Source organism: Doryrhamphus excisus, linkage group LG5, assembly GCF_037039965.1.
Source record: "Doryrhamphus excisus strain RoL-2023G ecotype Guam linkage group LG5, RoL_Dexc_Guam_v1.1, whole genome shotgun sequence".
Lineage (NCBI taxonomy): Eukaryota > Metazoa > Chordata > Actinopteri > Syngnathiformes > Syngnathidae > Doryrhamphus > Doryrhamphus excisus.
Window position 1 is genome coordinate 20,261,196 of NC_136361.1, and position 18,760 is coordinate 20,279,955.

At 41.7% G+C, this 18,760-nt stretch overlaps 1 protein-coding gene across 34 annotated transcripts in view; it reads right to left on the reverse strand.

Moving 5' to 3' along the window:
* Positions 1–18,760, reverse strand: part of rims2a (regulating synaptic membrane exocytosis 2a) — a 111,284-nt gene that overhangs the window by 37,791 nt on the left and 54,733 nt on the right. For 17 of the 34 annotated variants that reach the window (XM_078790876.1, XM_078790883.1, XM_078790888.1 and 14 more), the window contains 10 exons: positions 15,992–16,941; positions 8,082–8,293; positions 6,750–6,869; positions 5,803–5,902; positions 5,563–5,686; positions 4,173–4,219; positions 3,894–4,006; positions 2,931–2,978; positions 594–724; positions 304–475 (listed from right to left, as the gene is read on the reverse strand). In XM_078790876.1, coding sequence (XP_078647002.1) covers positions 304–475; positions 594–724; positions 2,931–2,978; positions 3,894–4,006; positions 4,173–4,219; positions 5,563–5,686; positions 5,803–5,902; positions 6,750–6,869; positions 8,082–8,293; positions 15,992–16,941 — 2,017 coding nt within the window. Of the gene's footprint in view, positions 1–303; positions 476–593; positions 725–2,930; positions 2,979–3,893; positions 4,007–4,172; positions 4,220–5,562; positions 5,687–5,802; positions 5,903–6,749; positions 6,870–8,081; positions 8,294–8,482; positions 8,551–15,991; positions 16,942–18,760 lie in introns of those variants that run through there. The other 17 variants (XM_078790881.1, XM_078790886.1, XM_078790884.1 and 14 more) reach the window with 4 other exon arrangements.

Sequence of the window (18,760 nt, forward strand, 5' to 3'; positions counted from 1 at the left end):
TAGTTCCATTTATCAATTACAGCAACATGAAGTGACAAAAATAGTGTTTGTAAAGCTAGAAAAACATTCTGGGAAAGTTTTTCCAAAGTTCTTCCCCACTAATTTGCATATTGGGGAAAGGAGTCTCACTCACACAGATTCGACAAAGATGCAAGAATGGAAGAACTTAAAGATGAAGACGTTAATGAATGAAGGTGTCTAACCCGCCTGCTGGTAATGAAAGACTAGATGAAGACGTGTGTCCCAAGAGTCTTGTCTACACAGTGTACACCCCGGTGAGTGTTTTTTCCTCGTCATCCTTACCTCCCCCAAGAATTCGCTCTCCTCTTCCCTCACTCTGGCTTGATCCCACAACGTGATCTCCAACATACGCTCCCGAAACTCCCGTCGGTGCACCGGTGAATACATAAAGGTCTGGTTCCATTTGGGCTCTAAGGATTTCTTCACTGTTTTTGTTCTCCTCTTGCTTTTGTCACTGCGGGAACAATAACTCAAAGTATTTTTAAGACAACTATTACATTAAAGAGCCACAGAATGACTACACATCACTACATATTAACACGAAGCGTTCCTACGATCGGTCCTATACTTACCTTCTATCGGGGAGGAAGTAGATTTTAACATAAGGATTCCTGGGCCGACCATCTTCCCTGGGTGGGAGGTCCTTGGCTCCCAGGATGGTGACTATTAGTTGATGGCCGACTTTGTCGTACCACAGTTTGACCTGCAAGTGCAGAACAGAGACACAACTCAGTGAAGGTGATCTGAAGCAAATGTCGAGAAAATGCACAAAGGGGGTGTAATGCAGGAGAAGATACATTCACCCGATTTTATTATATTTGGGTATTTGGTCTTTTGTTTCAACTTTGTAGTACACTTGGTGAATAAAATATGGGGTCTTCTCCTGTATGCACCCATTATGGGAAAAAAAGTTCAAGTCACATGCTTGATGGGGTTTTGTTTTTAAATTAAATATACTGTTAGATCATAAAAAAACATGGACACTTGTAGCAATAATGTAGTACTGATTCAATATTGTACTCTTAGGTAGGTGACTAAAAAAAAGTGAATGTAATACAAAATAAAAAAAGTATGTTTGTGTTTGGTCTGACAATTTATCCAGCAGTGTTTCTCTTGCACAGATGAATAAAGGATGTCGAAAGGAACCAAATGCAATTGTCTGGATTTCATTTAAACAAAGGTGAAGTGAAATGCTACAAGAAAGATGCTCTAACATTACCAGCATGTGCTCAAGGGAAATAATGCCATCTAGCAGTGAATAATGTCATAATGTCGCAGATATTGGACAAAGGGCACCGATATTGACATATCAATCATGCTCCTTCAAGTGTAATCAAAGGTAAATGGAAGTATGGACTCCAACAGCAGACACTTAGAAGAGGTGCAGTACGACTATTTAACAGTGGCCTTAAAGCAATTGAAATGAAATGACAAAATAAATCTTCTAAGCTTTTGTCCATACTTCATGGAGAGTATGATTATGGAGAGGGTCGGGTCGGAACCACCAGCTAAACTACCAGCGAACCATGCAGCATCGCAATAGAGAAGAGTCAAGTTCACAGTAGTGTTCAAGTAGGCGAGTGTATAGCTTTATTATCTTATCTAGTTAGGTTGGGAACAGTCTACAGCAGAGGTGGGCAAACTACGGCCCGGGGGCCACATGCGGCCCACCAAGCGTTTGAATCCGGCCCGCCAGTTGCTGTCTAAATATTTCTTTTAACTTACAAACCGGCAACATGACTTGCAAGTCAGATGTCTTACTTAGTAAAAAACAATTAAATAAAATAAAACTGTAAACTTAAATTACATAGTTTGATGTGGTCTAATGTTTAAAGTGCTCCTGAAAAAAGGGTCATGAGAACATACAGTTGATAGTATAACACTTTTACATATATAATTAGACAAATAATTCAAGGAAAATTACAAGCATAAAATAGTGTGTGTGTGTTAAATCTATGTTCTGGCCCCCCCGGACAATTTTGTTAACTCAATGCGGCCCAGAAGTCTAAATATTTGCCCACCGTCCCGTTTGCTAGGTAAAAGTCAAATGTTCATTTATCCATTTCATTCACCATTCATATGCATTTTGCTTGTTTTCTGCATGTATACGTATAATTATTATGTTACTTTTGGGTTTTTTTTCTGGGATGGATTAATTAGGTTTACCTTTAGGAACAGATTAATAATGAAAACTGAGAGTTCACAGGATGGGAAAATATGGGAAACTATTAAAATGGGAGCGTGCCAGGAAAAAAAGGGCAGAATACCAAAGTTTCCCTAGGAAAACAGGAGGTTTGACAGGTATGGCTAAGATTGGGTTGCAATAAAGGACAGACTTCAATAAAAAGGTGCGATGTTCTAAGGATTATCTGCAAGTGGTTTGTCAGTTAACATTTTCACTGCAAAAAGTAACTGTAGACCATTTGACACAAACATTTGACTAACTTTGACTAACACTCCATCATTCGAACTCACACAAGGAAGTCCTTCTGTGTATGTCTCTCACAGTTAGCGTATCAAGGTGCAATGAATCATAAAATAACTCAAAATCCTTGTCCCCAGAACACCCTCTTGCACTGCAAACTTCAACATCCAAAACAGCGTGTATACCACAAGATACAGTATAATACAACTTGAACCAGGCAATGGAAACGTTTCTAGAATGTTGATTAGTTGTGCATGCACTGCCAAGGCAGACTGACATGAATGGGTTAAAATGAGCAATAATAACTCCAATCAAAATGGTGACAGCAAAAAAATCATACAGAAGAATGTAACACAAGGCACTGAGAGGGAAACTTGAAGCATCAATTTCCCTGGAAATGCATTTTTTCCAACAAAAAAAAGGCCAGTCAACAGTCAAAGAGCAAAGACCAAAGAGAGAGTGCCCTTCAGACAGGGCCCATTACCTGGACCCTAGGGGGAATAGGCGTTGTTCTTCTACTAAGGCTTTGGCTCTGGATAAGCAAAATTAACAACAAAAAGGAAATGTAATAAAACTAAAATCCCACAAAACAACAAAAGCTTATAATTCACCCAAACACAAAACAGAAGGGTTTGGCTTCCATTTGCATCTTAAAGATTTATTTTAAAGATATATTGTCTCTGCTTTGCTCATCAGATATTGCAGATGTAATAATCATCATATTAATGCCACTTAACTGGTCTTTATTTTTTTGCTACATTTTTTTTCACATGACAAAAAACTATTTTACTAAAGACAACACAAAAACACACAGACAATAAACTAGGGGTGCTCCGATCCATCTGCCATCGATCTGTATTGTCTGATTTCTGTGAATAATCACCTCCGCCCCAATTGCAGCATCCAGCCAATAGCAACCAGTGTTGGACTTACCTGTCGTTGTGAGAGTGATATAGATTTTGTCCCCATTGGTGACCCCTGATATCGGCAATAGTACATTTAAACATTTACACTGTGATCGGTAATGGTATCGTCCCATTTCACTCATGGATGACCAGTATCGGCAGCATAAATCCCAGATCGGAGCATCCCTACAATAAACATGTTAGGCAAATACAAACGTGTTCTTATGAATCCAACATTTCATAGTTGGTTTTGTCTTGTTTCAATGCAAATGTTTAACCCATTCATCCCAGGAGGTTTTTTTTTAATTCGAAAATGGAGGCATCCAAACACGGTCAATCCAGAGTCGGCGGTCGGGTCTGCCAAATAGATGTGACGCTGTGCCTGTTTGTTTTAACAAACTAGCAGACCATTTTCTTGACACTTTGTGTCGCTATGAATATTGACAACTCGCCAAAACAGGAAATTAGATCAGCTGGATGTTCGTAAACTCATCTCATTAACCGACAAGGTAATTTATCACAAAAGTCTGCATGTCACTTACTGAGAGCTGTCCTGACAAGTACTGGGGGGCATCCCTCAGCATGTTGGGACTCATGGGGGATGTGACAGAAATGGACGGGCGATCCATCTTTTGGGACTCAAAAGAACTAGAACCTGAAATATGACATGGGGGGTATAATTGGGGAATATAACACAAAGGGAACAATGCAACAATGTGCGGTGGAAGAAAGATTGCAATCCAGAAAGAAGAAATTCATTCAGATTTTGTTCTTGTCTGATTAGCTGGCCACGGTGAGATTACGTAACAGACAAGACTCACTTGATTCCAGTTGTGCATGTGTGCTGTCTGGTATCCTTGGAATATCTCTGGAAAAAGAACAAAATAGAACGTGTGAGGATGAAAGAAAAGGATGAGGTGGAGTGAATCAATAAGCTCATGCTGAATGCGCGGTGCTTTAATGACCTTAAATACAACATTAGTCTTCATTCACACGGCAGAACCCTCAGCAGCACAAAGCGGGTCAGATATAGGAACTGACTGAAAACTGGTGCTGTTTGTGTGTCTGTGTGTGTGTGTGTGTGTGTGTTAGACAGGTTTTCTAAGCTGAGTCAGAGTCAGAGAGAGAAAGAGACAAGTAAGAACATGGGATAACATAACATGCCTATACTATGTAACTATGACTGCAGCAATGCATCCACTATCATTCCCAATTAAAAGAAAACAAAATATACATACTAATAGTCAATAGAAACTTTGAGATAATGATGAGTAGTCATTACACATAGGTTGGTCTCGCAAAAAGTGGACCAAATACACATTGAGGATTGGTTTTGGAGCCTTACGTATATAAGGGGCCAAAAAAGGCCAGCATTGTTAGTCCAGTGAACGGCATCACACCACGTCTATCAGGTGAACGTCTCCACGCACTGGGTATATGGCGGAGGCTGGTTTGAGCTACAGTGATATAGTCAGGTGTATAGACTGGTCCCAACCCACAGTCAAAAACCTGAACAAACACCACAACACGACAGGCTCTGTTGATGATAGACCGGTGACAGAGATTGACAACTCCTGATCAGGATCGCTATATCCGGTTGCAACACCTGTGGGACTGGTTTCGTCGTGCCATTATTAATATTATTACATGTTTTATGATGTGTTTTTAATAATTATTTTTTGCTCTATTTTGTTTTGTTTGAGTCACAGTACAGTACAGATATGAGGCTACCCCATTATCTTGCATAATTAACACAATAATTAGATTTTTTATTGATTTGAACCAGGCTGCACGGCGGTTGAGTGGTTAGCGCTCAGGCCTCACAGCTAGGAGACCCGAGTTCAATTCCACCCTCGGCTATATCTCTGTGTTTGCATGTTCTCCCCGTGCATGCATGGGTTTTCTCCGGTTCCCTCCCACATTCCAAAAACATGCTAGGTTAATTGGCGACTCCAAATTGTCCATAGGTATGAATGTGAGTGTGAATGGTTGTTTGTCTATATGTGCCCTGTGATTGTACCCCGCCTCTCGCCTGAAGACAGCTGGGATAGGCTCCAGCACCCCAATTAGAAAATGAATGATTGAATGATCTGAACCAATGATTTATGTTCATGTTCTTGTTGATGTAAAATAATTCCTTTTGAAAACACGAACACGCTCATAATACAGAAGCACCAAGTGAGGTCTACTTTCAATGTGTGTGAAACTCACCCTATGGGCCGTGAGACCACGAGTTCCACTTGTGGCTCAGGCTTGGATTCTAGAATGATATTGTAAACTTCTTTAAATGTGGCTCCTTGTAAAAGCTTCCCATTCCACTCCAGCACCTGGTCACCTGTAAAAATGTCAGAAAATACATGATCGTACATCTTATTTCCAGTAGAACCATTGGTGATGACATTGGATGTTGTATTTAAATGCAAATGTCAATGTTTGGGTTGTCCTCAATACCTGGCCTGAGGTGTCCTACGGTATCCGCTAGACTTCCTTTCCTCACTTTAGTGATGAAAGCACAAAGTCTACCAGATTCCGTCATCTTGCCTCCGACCACCTGCAGTAAAGAGGAGAGGAGATCATATCAGCGTTGACATATTGATATCGATATTGATATTTTTGCCCCTGAGTTTCAACCAATGTATAGTTTTAACTCCCTTCGGCTACTTCAATAAAGCTTTCCAAATGGAGAGACAGTGATAAAGTAGTGATTCTTAGGTTTGTCTGTTTGTCCAGGGTATGTTCAAGTCCTTTGGGGTACACACTAGTAGTTTTCTGCGACTCCGTAACATAATGCAAGCCTCTGGGCTAGAACTGTACCGTCGTCGTAAGACGCCGTACTCCACTCTCATCATACAAATAAAATCCTGCTTAATGGAGGCTGAATGCCAACATACAAAGGAGCTTAGGGAGGTCTGCTAAATGAAATGGCTTTATGTAACAGGCTGAGGCCAAAGCCGGGGGCTCGCAGAGGAGAAGAGAGCGAGGGATGGACTGCGAGGGTGAAGCCTGCAGACTGAATGATAGACTGACTGGCTGGCCGAGCTGCGCGGTGCATTTACTGCTGCTGAGGAGACTGAAATGCAAAAGGCGCAAACATGCATTTTTATGGTTCTCGTTTAATCAGTAATCCTTTTTTCCCATCTTGTTGTTTTTTGTTCTCTCTTAGTAATCAAGCCTTTTGGAGCTGGAGTTGTTTCATAGAAGCATCTGGAATAAGCCAATAGAAAATGATATGTGGAGCTGCTAAAGATTTAAAGATCATGAATATGAATCTAATAGTCAAGTCCCATTGAATAATAATATGAAGTACAGCTATGATGTAACGACAAGTTAAAAACATCACAAGAACATCACGCACAAATAACAGTCGGGGTCGATCACACAACCAAAGTAGTACTCACCTTAAGACCGAGCAGAGCTCCAGAGTCTCTAGGCACACTTCCATCTTTCATTCTTTTATTGAGCAAAATGCGCCCTATTAGGCGGTCCCCATCTTTGGACGGCTGCCATGTCACCGGATGCTACGAGGTCAGAGCAACAACAGACCTTGTGTTTACCAACTTGATTGTGATGACTCCAGGTATGTTCACAGTGAATGGGGGGGCATGTTAATTCACTTAGGGGGAGAAAGTTCACACAAACTCGCTGCTGCAACAATAAAACATGAACTATCATATGTTTTTAACGTGTGTGTTTATGGACGTTTTAATATAAAGTACAGGAAAATAAAGATTCAAATCAAACAAAACTTGTTATTCCCGGAGCTTGTGTGAACCTGTCGGGAGTGAGGGGTGGAGTGGGCGTCATGCAGCGCCCCATGCAGAGTAAAGCAAGCAGCCCTGGCACTACTAAACCAGCTCATCAAAAGGAAGGGGGGCAATAAGGATCAGAGTCTCACATGGAGGATTCAGTACACACATCCAACCAATGTCAAGTGGGGGTGTGGGGGGGAGAGGAGACTATGAAAAGGGCTAAAAAGGTCGTCTTTGATAGAAGAACAAAATGACTGAGACAGAGATTAAAAAGAGGATGAAAAGCATGTTGAACACAACAAAGCCGTGAATACAAACAGCAGTGGAAGGGAAAAAAGAAAAATATATATTCTAATAGTTTTTGTGCAAAACAATCCAATTTTCCCTACGGTGATTGCTAACAATCAGTTGGGTTTTTACAGAGAAGTGAGGGGGATATTGGCCAGGGGCGGGTTCTATCTGGGTTGGTTGCTGAGGGGCAGGGCAGCAGAGTGAGAAGGACGGCCTTTGTTAAAGGTTTGCCTGTCGCTCTAACAGGAAGTCTGCAGAGCAACAACACAACATACGGAAAAAAAAACAAGCATGCAACTAGAAGAGACCCACATTCCTTTGTGCCATGACAAACAGAAGGGTTCAGTGTCAGTGGTCATCTTTACAGCTACTGTAAGGTGTGGAGTTTGTCTACTGGGGTGCAAAACAGCAAGTACAAGTACAGTAGCAAGCAAAGGGGGGTGTCCCTGCAAGACTTTTTTTTTTTCAGCCACACCAAGCAAGGTGCAGCCAAAATTAACCGAAAACAAAAGAGGAACAAAATCGTAAAAGAAATCATTTTATACAATGTCAAATAAAACCCAAAAAACAAACATCTCACCTATTTACACTTGGTGACACAGAGCAAACAAAGACGGGGGAGGTCATATATATATATATATATATAGATTAAAAAAAATAAATAAAATGCAGGCTAGATTGTCTCAGTACCTTCTCACTATGGCTATGCTCCTCGTTTAGGGTAGTGCTACTGCACGTATCAACTCCTGAGTCTTTAACTTGCGGCTCACACCACGCCAAGTCCTCTTCAAATGAGTGTCCCCCAAAGCGCACCATTTTCTTTTGCCTCTCAGATAAGGTGTGTGCCGGCTCAGACATAAATGCCTGTTCAATTGTTTTTCTTTTTCCCCTTTGACTGTCCCCTAAAGGTGTGGGATAAAACAGAAAGAAAACAGAAAAACAACATGCAAAGGTGTAAATAAAACAAAGGAAACGTGAGATGACAAAAGACTCTGGAACACAAGGGGATGAGGGGGAAGAGAAGGAGAGAGAGAGAGACGGATAGAGGTTACGAGGCAGGAGGGAGAGGGGGGGGGCTCCACATGTCTCACCAAAGACATTGGGGAGGCCTCGCTGCTATGCCAAGATGCATGGTCCCACCAATGGCCATCCAAATCTCCTGTAAGGTGGAGGGGTGGGGGAGGGTGCACGTACATGAGAGAGGACAGCAAGAGGGAGCAGTAAGGAGATCACAAACCACAACGAAGACACAAACCAGCACACTCACTCATGTACACAAACACATCATTTCACCCACTGCCTAATTTCTCAATCATCCACCCTACAGTATGATCCCTGAGGGAAAATGACAGCTGAGGTTATAACACAGAAATGACAAATTTGACCAAATGTAAAAAAAAATTCAGTTTTATAGTTTACTAGAGCATTCCGGTTGATTCGCCCAAAGCTTGTTGAAACAAGACACTGCAGAACACCAAGTCCTTAGTCAGCATTTGCATGCTGATCACCTTCCATGACAGCACACCTCATCATGACTGAATGGATGAGTGAGTAAGCAACACTGGAAGAAAGTTTTACTTTCAGGAGTAGATGGTTTCAGCATGATTCTTATATTATTACATATGCACCCTAAGGTCACTCATTTCCATTGCATAAAATACCTTTTTATGCTTTTACACTTCTATTTAGATGATTTTTTACTCAGATTTTCATGATGACCAAGCCTTTTAAGGCCAAGCTAGTCAGTGACTAAAAGATCAGGAGCACCTCATTCATTCATTTTCTACCGTTTCGGGCAAGAGGCGGGGTGGGTACACCCTGGACTGGTCGCCAGCCAATCACAGGGCACATATAGACAAACAACCATTCACACTCACATTCATACCTATGGACAATTTGGAGTCGCCAATTAACCTAGCATGTTTTTGGAATGTGGGAGGAAACCGCAGAAAAACCCACGCATGCACGGGGAGAACATGCAAACTCACACCGAGATGGTCGAGGGTGGAATTGAACCCTAGCTGTGAGGTCTGCGCACTAACCACTTGACCGCCGTGCCACCCCCAGGAGCACCTATGTGAGCTAATCCTGTATTATTCATTATTTCAGGTCAATGTTGAAGTTTTCCATAATATCTCAAAGTAACATTATTAGCTTTACTGAAAGGCAAAACAAGTCTTGTGGTCAGAATAAAAAAACTATTAAAAAAAACACTATTAAACCACTAGAAACCTTGGGCAAAATTCTACAGCATTCCGTCGCATGTTCCTCGCATGTGCAGTTGTATCCGTGGGACAGGAATGGGGGGGATTCAGATTGCAGTGTCACACAGCCTTAACTGACCTCAATCTAAAGTGCACTTGGGAGAGCTTTAAAAGATGAGGCTCTGATTACAGCTGTTGTCATAGCAGGAAGGGGACACAGTAAATATAGACTGGGCCTGGACATATAACTGTTACAGCATGTCAGTATTTCTTCATAAATCGTTATCCGTTCCACTTTTAGATTCAGATCCAGATTAAGTGTGGACAACACTTCACTTGACATTGAATGGACAGAGTTCCTCTGACACAATACTAGAAGTGAAAACACCTGGGTTCAATTCCACCCTCGGCCATCTCTGTGTGGAGTTTGCATGTTCTCCCCGTGCATGCGTGGGTTTTCTCCGGGTACTCCGGTTTCCTCCCACATTCCAAAAACATGCTAGGTTAATTGGCGACTCCAAATTGTCCATAGGTATGAATGTGAGTGTGAATGGTTGTTTGTCTATATGTGCCCTGTGATTGGCTAGCCACCAGTCCAGGGTGTACCCCGCCTCTCGCTCGATGACAGCTGGAATAGGCTCCAGTACCCCCCGCGACCATCATGAGAATAAGCGGTAGAAAATGAATGAATGAATGAATGAGCACGGAATCCAAAGAAAACCAGCTGGATTAGGTGCAGATTCTGGAAGATCTTTGTTGGTTATTGTGTGTAGCTGCTCTATAGGAGTCCACAACTCAATACAAAAGGCCGGAAAATGAGCATAATATAAGATGGCAACATCCTGATAATAATGACCCAATCATGGGTGAGTCTACAATTGTTTTCATTCCACATTGAAATTTTATACAGAAACTAGAAAATTCCCGTGGAAATTTTGATGGGCATAATTAAATCACTTAAGGCATCTATTAAACACATTAGGTTTTATTGGGGTTTTTATTCCAGTTTTATAACTTCGATGTTAAACATAAAGCTGCCATGCACATACTGTGCTACGATGGCAATAACTCAGAATAATTGTGACACACGTCATCTTTGAATGACGCCTCCACTAAATGATGACAGTGACGGAAGGATGATTTCTCCAAACACTTCTCCCGCCCCTCGACTCCTCGATGGAATTTCAGGTGGGAGGAGCTAACGTGCAAAGAGAGGATCGAGGAGCAAAGAAACGAGGAGCTTGCAAATTACAACTCGAGACAGACCCTGAGTGGCTTTTCAGGCAGGAGGAAACTCATCACAGCCATGAATTGTGAGCATCAGCAGTCTGCGCCCAGCCCTGCATGCAAGCCCCGGCTCCCAGGCCCCACAAAGTGCTGATTCAGGGCGAAGGCTGAGAGCAGGCGGTGGTGGAGTTCACCACCGGCATGCTCTCCATCACTTTGACAGCTCAATAAAAACCAGTGTAAACTATTAATTGGATCATTAATTATTGATGTTGTTTTTACTATAACTCACAGGGAGCACAAAAGAGGCAGGTCCGTGTGTATGATTAACCACAGTGTTACCAAGGTGATGGTGGCAGGTGACAAACATTGACGCGGATCACATGTAATAAGTTTTAAAATATGAACTTTGCTATTTTTTTTAAATTAAGATACTATTTAAGTAATGTATATTACATACACAATAGCACAGGCTTATTTTAGCCTCAATTTAGGAACATATTTTCCAAAATATTTGCCATACGGAGGCAAAAAACAGTTCCCACAATCATTAATCATTACGGACGTTTGACTGTCACTGCACATTGCCTACCTCTCTGCTGTAGTTAACCATCCAGCCCCCTTTTCTGTCTGTTCGGCACTATTATGAGACTGCATGTCAGGGGAATCAATAAAGAGTAAAACACAGGGAGAGGTTCATAGCGGTAAATCAGTTTCCAGCTCTCACAGGCTCGAGCCAGGCCCATTACAGCTGGCACACCCTCTCTCTCCTCCTGACTCCCCTTCTTCTCATTCCATCAAACCCTCCTCCCTCCACAGCGGCACCCTTGGGGTTTGAGAGGTTTGAGAGCATGAAAAGAACCCTGCTTAGCCTGCTATTACACTCGCATCTCCTCACCCGGGCAGGCTGAGTGCACAGACCCTGAGATGTTGACAGACCACATGGGGTCAAAAGGTGCTTTATGCAAGTATTTTCATCGCTTAAGGTCAGTTTGGCAATTCGCTAGGAAAGTCCCATCATATCGACTGACCGATATTGGCATACAAATGAGATTGTAAATTATTAGTATTAATTATAGACTAAATGGTCCTCATTGGATTATAAAAATGAGATATTGATATCGTTTTTCTGTCAATAATTATATTGTGCATGAGTGATGACATGCTCCACAGAACAAGAAGCTCAGTGTGTCAGCAGTGTGGATTTTTTTTCTACATTTTGCCTTTATATTGCAAATATGCAATGATTGTAAAGTGTTACGTTTTGCTCTGCGCGTAATGCAGTGACACTGTAATAGTAATATAAACAAGCAAAACAGGAAGTGACGTAAAAACATGAGAAAACTAAAACTCGAGTCTAACCTGCCATGCGGAACATGAGCTAATACCTAAGGGGGGAAAGTAAGGCGTCTTCCTTTAATACCTGTAATATAATATCATACCACAGCGTTGTAGCACTTTTTATACACCGTATTTTCTGGACTAATGCATAATTAGGTACAAAAAAGTCGCATTTATTTTATGACCAAAACAGACATTACGTCCTCTTGGAAGGCAAATTCTAACAATAAAAGAATATAGAACAGGCTGAATCGGTGTAAAATATGCCAACACAATGGTTATTCAGCTACACAAAAAGTAAACGTAAACAGAAAAGGTGTCCAGTGTTTATGTAACATAAACAGTTTTTTTCATTTAAAAGTCGCTCTGGAGTATAAGTTGCAGGAACAGCCAACCTATTACAAATTTCCCCACTGAGGGACGAATAAAGGCATATCTTAACCTATGAAAAAAAGTGTGACTTATAGTCCGGAAAATACGGTAACTTGTATTGCCTATTGCAGTACTTGTCTTTATTTTGTACATGACATTAGTTTGAGGGAAGAATTGCTGTCTACATCGGTAATGAAGTGCTGGATGGCATTGGATAATGCTAAGAAAGTCAATCCCAAGCATCTCTACTTTTCACCCCTGTTGTATATTTTGCATGGGGAAGGTGACTGGCATGTACACATGCTCATTTGTTAAAAGTCCTTAATAAACTAACTAAAAGACAGAGAGCTACATACAGAACCAACACAAACCCTGAACCTAAAAACAGCCCGACTCCCTCCTTTTGTTGAGTGGCTACCTGGAAAGCCCCACATCAATAATGTATCACCGGTGCCAGGCCGCTTTCCTCAGCGCGCAGAACAGTTACATAACAGAACAACGCAAGATGAAGACTAAATGTATCAGACATGTGACAGAGGCGCTCACAAAGGCAAACTGTGCTATTGTACTCTCATCATCTTCACCTATTCAGTTAGTTTTACATCCTTCCCTTTCTGTTGTGCAGATCAAAGCCTTTCAAATGAAATCAATTTGCAATTAGAATGACCCTGGCAGAGCATTGAAGAGGCTAACAAACTAAACAAGCAAAAATAATCAGCCACACGCATCTCCAACAAGCATGATATTTGTAATACTTAATCCTGTTTCTATTTTCCTGTTGGAGTTAAACTGCGATTCAAAGAAGTACATATAATATATTGAATATAATATTCAAGAGGTGATTATGTCAAAATGGACAGTGATAATTAAACAGACATAAACAGCACAGAATGTAGTTCCATCACTACCTTTCACTGCATTTAGTGGAGTTAGACGTGCCACAATAAAACATTTTGCTTGATGATAATTATACTACAAATTATTGACGATAAACAATATTATGGTCAACACTATTTTGAAAACATTTTTTCATTAATGTAACAATAATATAATAATAAAATAATTATTTCATTCCTTCATTCATTTTCTCTCGCTTATCCTCACAAGGGTCGCAGGGGTGCTGGAGCCTATCCCAGCTGTCTTCGGGCAAGAGGCAGGGTACACCCTGGACTGGTGGCCAGCCAATCACAGGGCACATATAGACAAACAACCATTCACACTCACATTCATACCTATGGACAATTTGGAGTCGCCAATTAACCTAGCATGTTTTTGGAATGTGGGAGGAAACCGGAGTCCCCGGAGAAAACCCACACATGCACCGGGAGAAATAATAATAAAATCATAATAATAAAAATGTATCTGGTGCTATACTTCCGGAATCAGAATTTTTGCATTATATAACTGTCTTCGTCACAAACTGGTGGTGTGAAAATGAGCTGAAATCAACATCAGATCATATGTTATACACTTGAGACCGAATGACTGCAGCAGGGTTCATTTGCTATTCTGCTATAGAACCAACATGCCCCAAATGCACAGAGTGAACTCTTGTCATCCAGCCTGTTTGGTAGAGACAGAAGAGGTAAACAAACATGTCAATATAGAGGCCGACAAAAGTGATAAAATACCAACATTCACAGTTGGAGTCATGTGAAGCTCTTGTTGGGTCAGTTAAGGCTCTAGAGACGTGGTAAGAACTGCTATCTGGAGGAGCCTCAATGTCTTATTTTTTTAATGGGGTCCAGAATTCCTAGCGTTGTTCCTGCCTCAGACTTCCAATACAACTGCAGAAGCGCTCTGACGACTTGGCAGTGGTGGCGTATTAACAATGGAGTATCTGAAGCTGGAATCATCTTGTCATTAACAACTAACAAAACTAAGAAGCTAATGGTGGACTTTAGAAGGACTAGCAGGCGGCAAAGCAGGATTAATAAACCTATTAAGAAGGGCCGGTGACACCATGGGATTTAAGATGGAGTCATTTGAGTCAGTGAGGGACAAGAGATGACGGAGCAAACTGCTCGGGCTTCATGGGAAATCCTCCTCATCCTCTCCATGATACTCGGCAGCAGCAAAATGAAGTCTTATTCAGCACCACTGTCATACACAATTCATTCATTCCACTTACTTATTACATATAAATATGCAACCAATAAGCACTGCATATTATTATACTGCAAATGCCATATAATGCCCATATGTATTTACTATAGTGTTATACACTGAATACTAGAATGTACTACAGCATTTGGACAGCATCCTATTTAGTCCCATCTCAAACAGGATTATCCCGGTGTTCAAGCTCCCTTATGATATTACATTTGGTCTGATTTCAGTAAGACTAACGTGTTCACATGTACCTTAAAAGTCTGGTTACAATTATTATAAATCATCATTTTTTGATGCAAATGAACACCATAGGCAAATTCATTCATTCATGCAGACATAGTATGTATTGACTTGGATTTCAAAGAATGCATACGCACATTCATGACTAAATGCATACATTCATACATACGTACATACATTCATACACACAGACTAAACATACAACACACAATAGACTACAGGTAGACGTAAAGAGAAAGTATACATATAGACTGAAGACAAGGTTATACCTGAGCAATAATAACACAGCAATAATTATAAACATAAGACAACAAAACAAATAATATCTGCATCCTCTGGAAAAAAAATTTAGTTAATGGAATTACTGTATTTTCCGGACTATAAGTCGCACTTTTTTTTCATAGGTTGGCTGTTCCTGCTACTTATACTCCAGAGCGACTGATAAATTAAAAAACTGTTTATGTTACTTAAACACTGGACACCTTTTCTGTTTATGTTTATTTTTTCGTGTAGCTGAATAACTATTGTGTTAGCATATCTTACATCTATTCAGCCTGTTCTATATTATTTTTATTATTGTTAGAAATTGCCTTCCAAGAGGACGTAATGTCTGTTTTGGTCAAGTAGTTTGTAAAATAAATTACCTGCTAAAAAATTTGATCCAGTGCAACTTTCATTCTTTCATTCATTTTCTACCGCTTTTTCCTCACGAGGGTCGCGGGGGGTGCTGGAGCCTATCCCAGCTGTCACAGGGCACATATAGACAAACAACCATTCACACTCACATTCATACCTAAGGACAATTTGGAGTCGCCAATTAACCTAGCATGTTTTTTTGAATGTGGGAGGAAACCGAACATGCAAACTCCACACAGAGATGGCCGAGGGTGAAATTGAACCCTGGTCTCCTAGCTGTGAGACCGCCACCAGTGCAACTTATGTATGTTTTTTTCTACTTAATTATGCATTTTTGGCCTTGTGCGACTTATACTCCGGTGCGACTTATAGTCCAGAAAATACGGTAGGAAGGACAGTGACCACAAACTGGTTCTGTTAAGTAAAGAGAATGTCATCAAAAGAGTGATAAAAAGTGCGTGCCCGTACCTTTCTCACTGACTGACTCACTCTCTATCTCCACATCTTCACAGCTGGTGTACTCAGGTGTGGTTGCCAGCTCCTCCTCCGAGCTACTCAGCGACACCTGCCGCATCTTCCCTCCCTTTTTGGTTTTATGGGGCTTGGGGGGCGGCGGCCGCACCGACTCCGACTGATCCGAGCTCAGCGAGTCATTCCTCAACATGCTCTCCATCTTCTCCCTCTTGGTTTTGCGGACAGCTGAGCTGGGGTCTAAGTGGTGTTGTTGTCTCCTCATAGGATCCCCGCCTCCACCCAGGTCACCCCTCCGAAGATCCCCAGATCGGTCACCCAGCACAGGGCTGCGGTGTGGGGTCGGGGGACTGTGGTTTGATGTTCTGTGGCCTCCAAGGCCAGGACCCATAGGTCCTGGGGAGGAGCGGTCAACCGAGTAAGATCGCTGTCCCACCATAGGCGGACGGCGTTCAGTGAGATGTTGACGTGACAACCGGATGGGGGCGGGGTCGTCCTGCTCCGTGTAAGCAAGAGAGACATCGCTATGACGTCTCTCGTGCCTCAGGCGTCCCACCTCCGCATGCATTCTCATCTGCTCTTCATACGGCTGCGGCTTCACAGGGTAGCGTGCCAGGTTGGGGTCACTGCGATAGCGTGTCTGGAACTCCTCTTGTCGCTGTCTCTGGAGCTCATACTCGTTATGTGGCCCATCTAGCTCCTGGTCCAGAGGGTATTCCTGGGAGTGCCAGCGTCCAGGACCCTGCCGGTCTCTGTATCCAGTCCATGCTGAATTCACATCTGGGTACATGTGTGGGCCCCGCGGAACCCGCCGAGGGTCCCCATCTCCGTAGTCAGACGGTGATCTGGGCATGCTGCCGTCTGTCGGCGCATACTGCGAATGGTCCCCCCCCTCCCTTTGGTCGTATATTTGGTTTGGATCCCTGGATGCAGATGGGCTTCGTTTCCTGTGTATCACATAGACACAAGAACAACAACAACATTAGCTGGATTGTTTTTATCTTACTTTTCTACATATTTTTCAGTTGTGATTCATCGCAATGAGATTAAGCACCTATTTTTTATGTTCAGTTTACTTTTTTATTTTTTCTAGTGTAGTAATAGTAAAGTAATTATATTAATGCAATAACCAAAATGACACATACATACACTTTTAACCTAAATTTCGCCCTATGCTTTTCTCCCGTTTATCTTTACAAGGGTCATGGGGGTGCTGGAGCCTATCCCAGCTGTCTTTGGGCGAGAGGTGGGGTACACCCTGGACTGGTCGCCAGCCAGCCAATCACAGAGCACATACAGACAAACAACCATTCACACTCACATTCATACCTATGGATAATTTGGAGTCGCCAATTAACCTAGCATGTTTTTGGAATGTGGGAGGAGTACCCGAAGAAAAAGCCATGCATGCACGGGGAGAACATGCAGGGTGGAATTGAACTCGGGTCTCCTAGCTGTGAGGTCTGCTCGCTAACCACTCGATCGTAAATGTAATATCATTAAAATCTTCAGCCATAAAACTATATAAATTTGTTATTTTTATGTTATTTCTATGCTCTTTTGTTAACAAACCCCCTGATTTTCACAATGGCAACATTGTAAAGTGGAATATTTAGGATAAGTTTAGTTTCAGCGATTAATACTTATACTGAATTAGCATTAAAGTTGATTAAAACAAATAATAATTTTATCCATGAGCCCAAAAACAGTCCAATAAAAAATATAATTTCTACTGTAAGAGATAAAGGATGCCTTTTGAGGTCTTTGCGTAGCCTTTTTATATTGAAACCTAAAAATATGATAGTTCAGGCAGGGACAGTATGATGGATGAGCATTTTGTATGGTTCACGAACCGCTGCTCGGCTAAGATACGGGGTGCTAGAGAGGAGAAGAAGTTGAGCGATAGCGCCCTGCAAATGTGAATGAGAGTCACACTACTATATGAATGCTGGGAAGGAGCTGAGCCCTTAAATTATATAATAGTAACACAATACTTTGTCACAGTTCCAAAAGTACCACTTTCACAGGGTTACCTTGTACCACGTATAGACCTACTAAGGAATACTCTTTAGAAACATACCAGTGTTTCCCCGACCAGTATATTTTTGGGGACGCCGTGCTCCTAACCCCTGGAGAGTCAAATTAATTTAATTTAATTGTGGTGGTTGTGGGTACACTTCACTAGGAAGTGCTAAGTGTCTAAAAGTATATATATTTTTGCTAAAAATGCAGTATATTTGTTGTGAAAACTAGTTCGAAATGCAAACAGCGAGATGCAACACCATGTGATCGTGATGCCTAAACAGCAGCACCGAGGTCTGTGTGACTGCTGTACTTATTGAGTCACCAAGTACACAGTGATGTACTCCCTCCATCACATCCCCTTATATGGAAAGATTCAACTGTGATGTCTCCACAGACTGCGACACGGCTCGGAACAGGAGGTAGAGATGGGTGCAGCAGATCAAGCAGCTGTGAATCATCTGAACAGATGAAGAACTGAAAGGAATGTTTACGGGGGTTGCAAGTGGAAATAAACATATAGAAGCCTGGGTTACTGTTCTTATCCTAGCTAATTATAGAAGTCCTCTGCTGTGACACTGTATGGATTGTGAGACCTCATTCAGTGGAATGACGGAAAATTATAATAATAACAAAGAGAGTGACTGGCAGTAGAGTTTACCAGGGACAAATACAGTACCATCAATGAGTGAGAACATGGTTCTTTGTTAGACCAAGGAAAGTTTTCTTCCACACTTTCTGTCC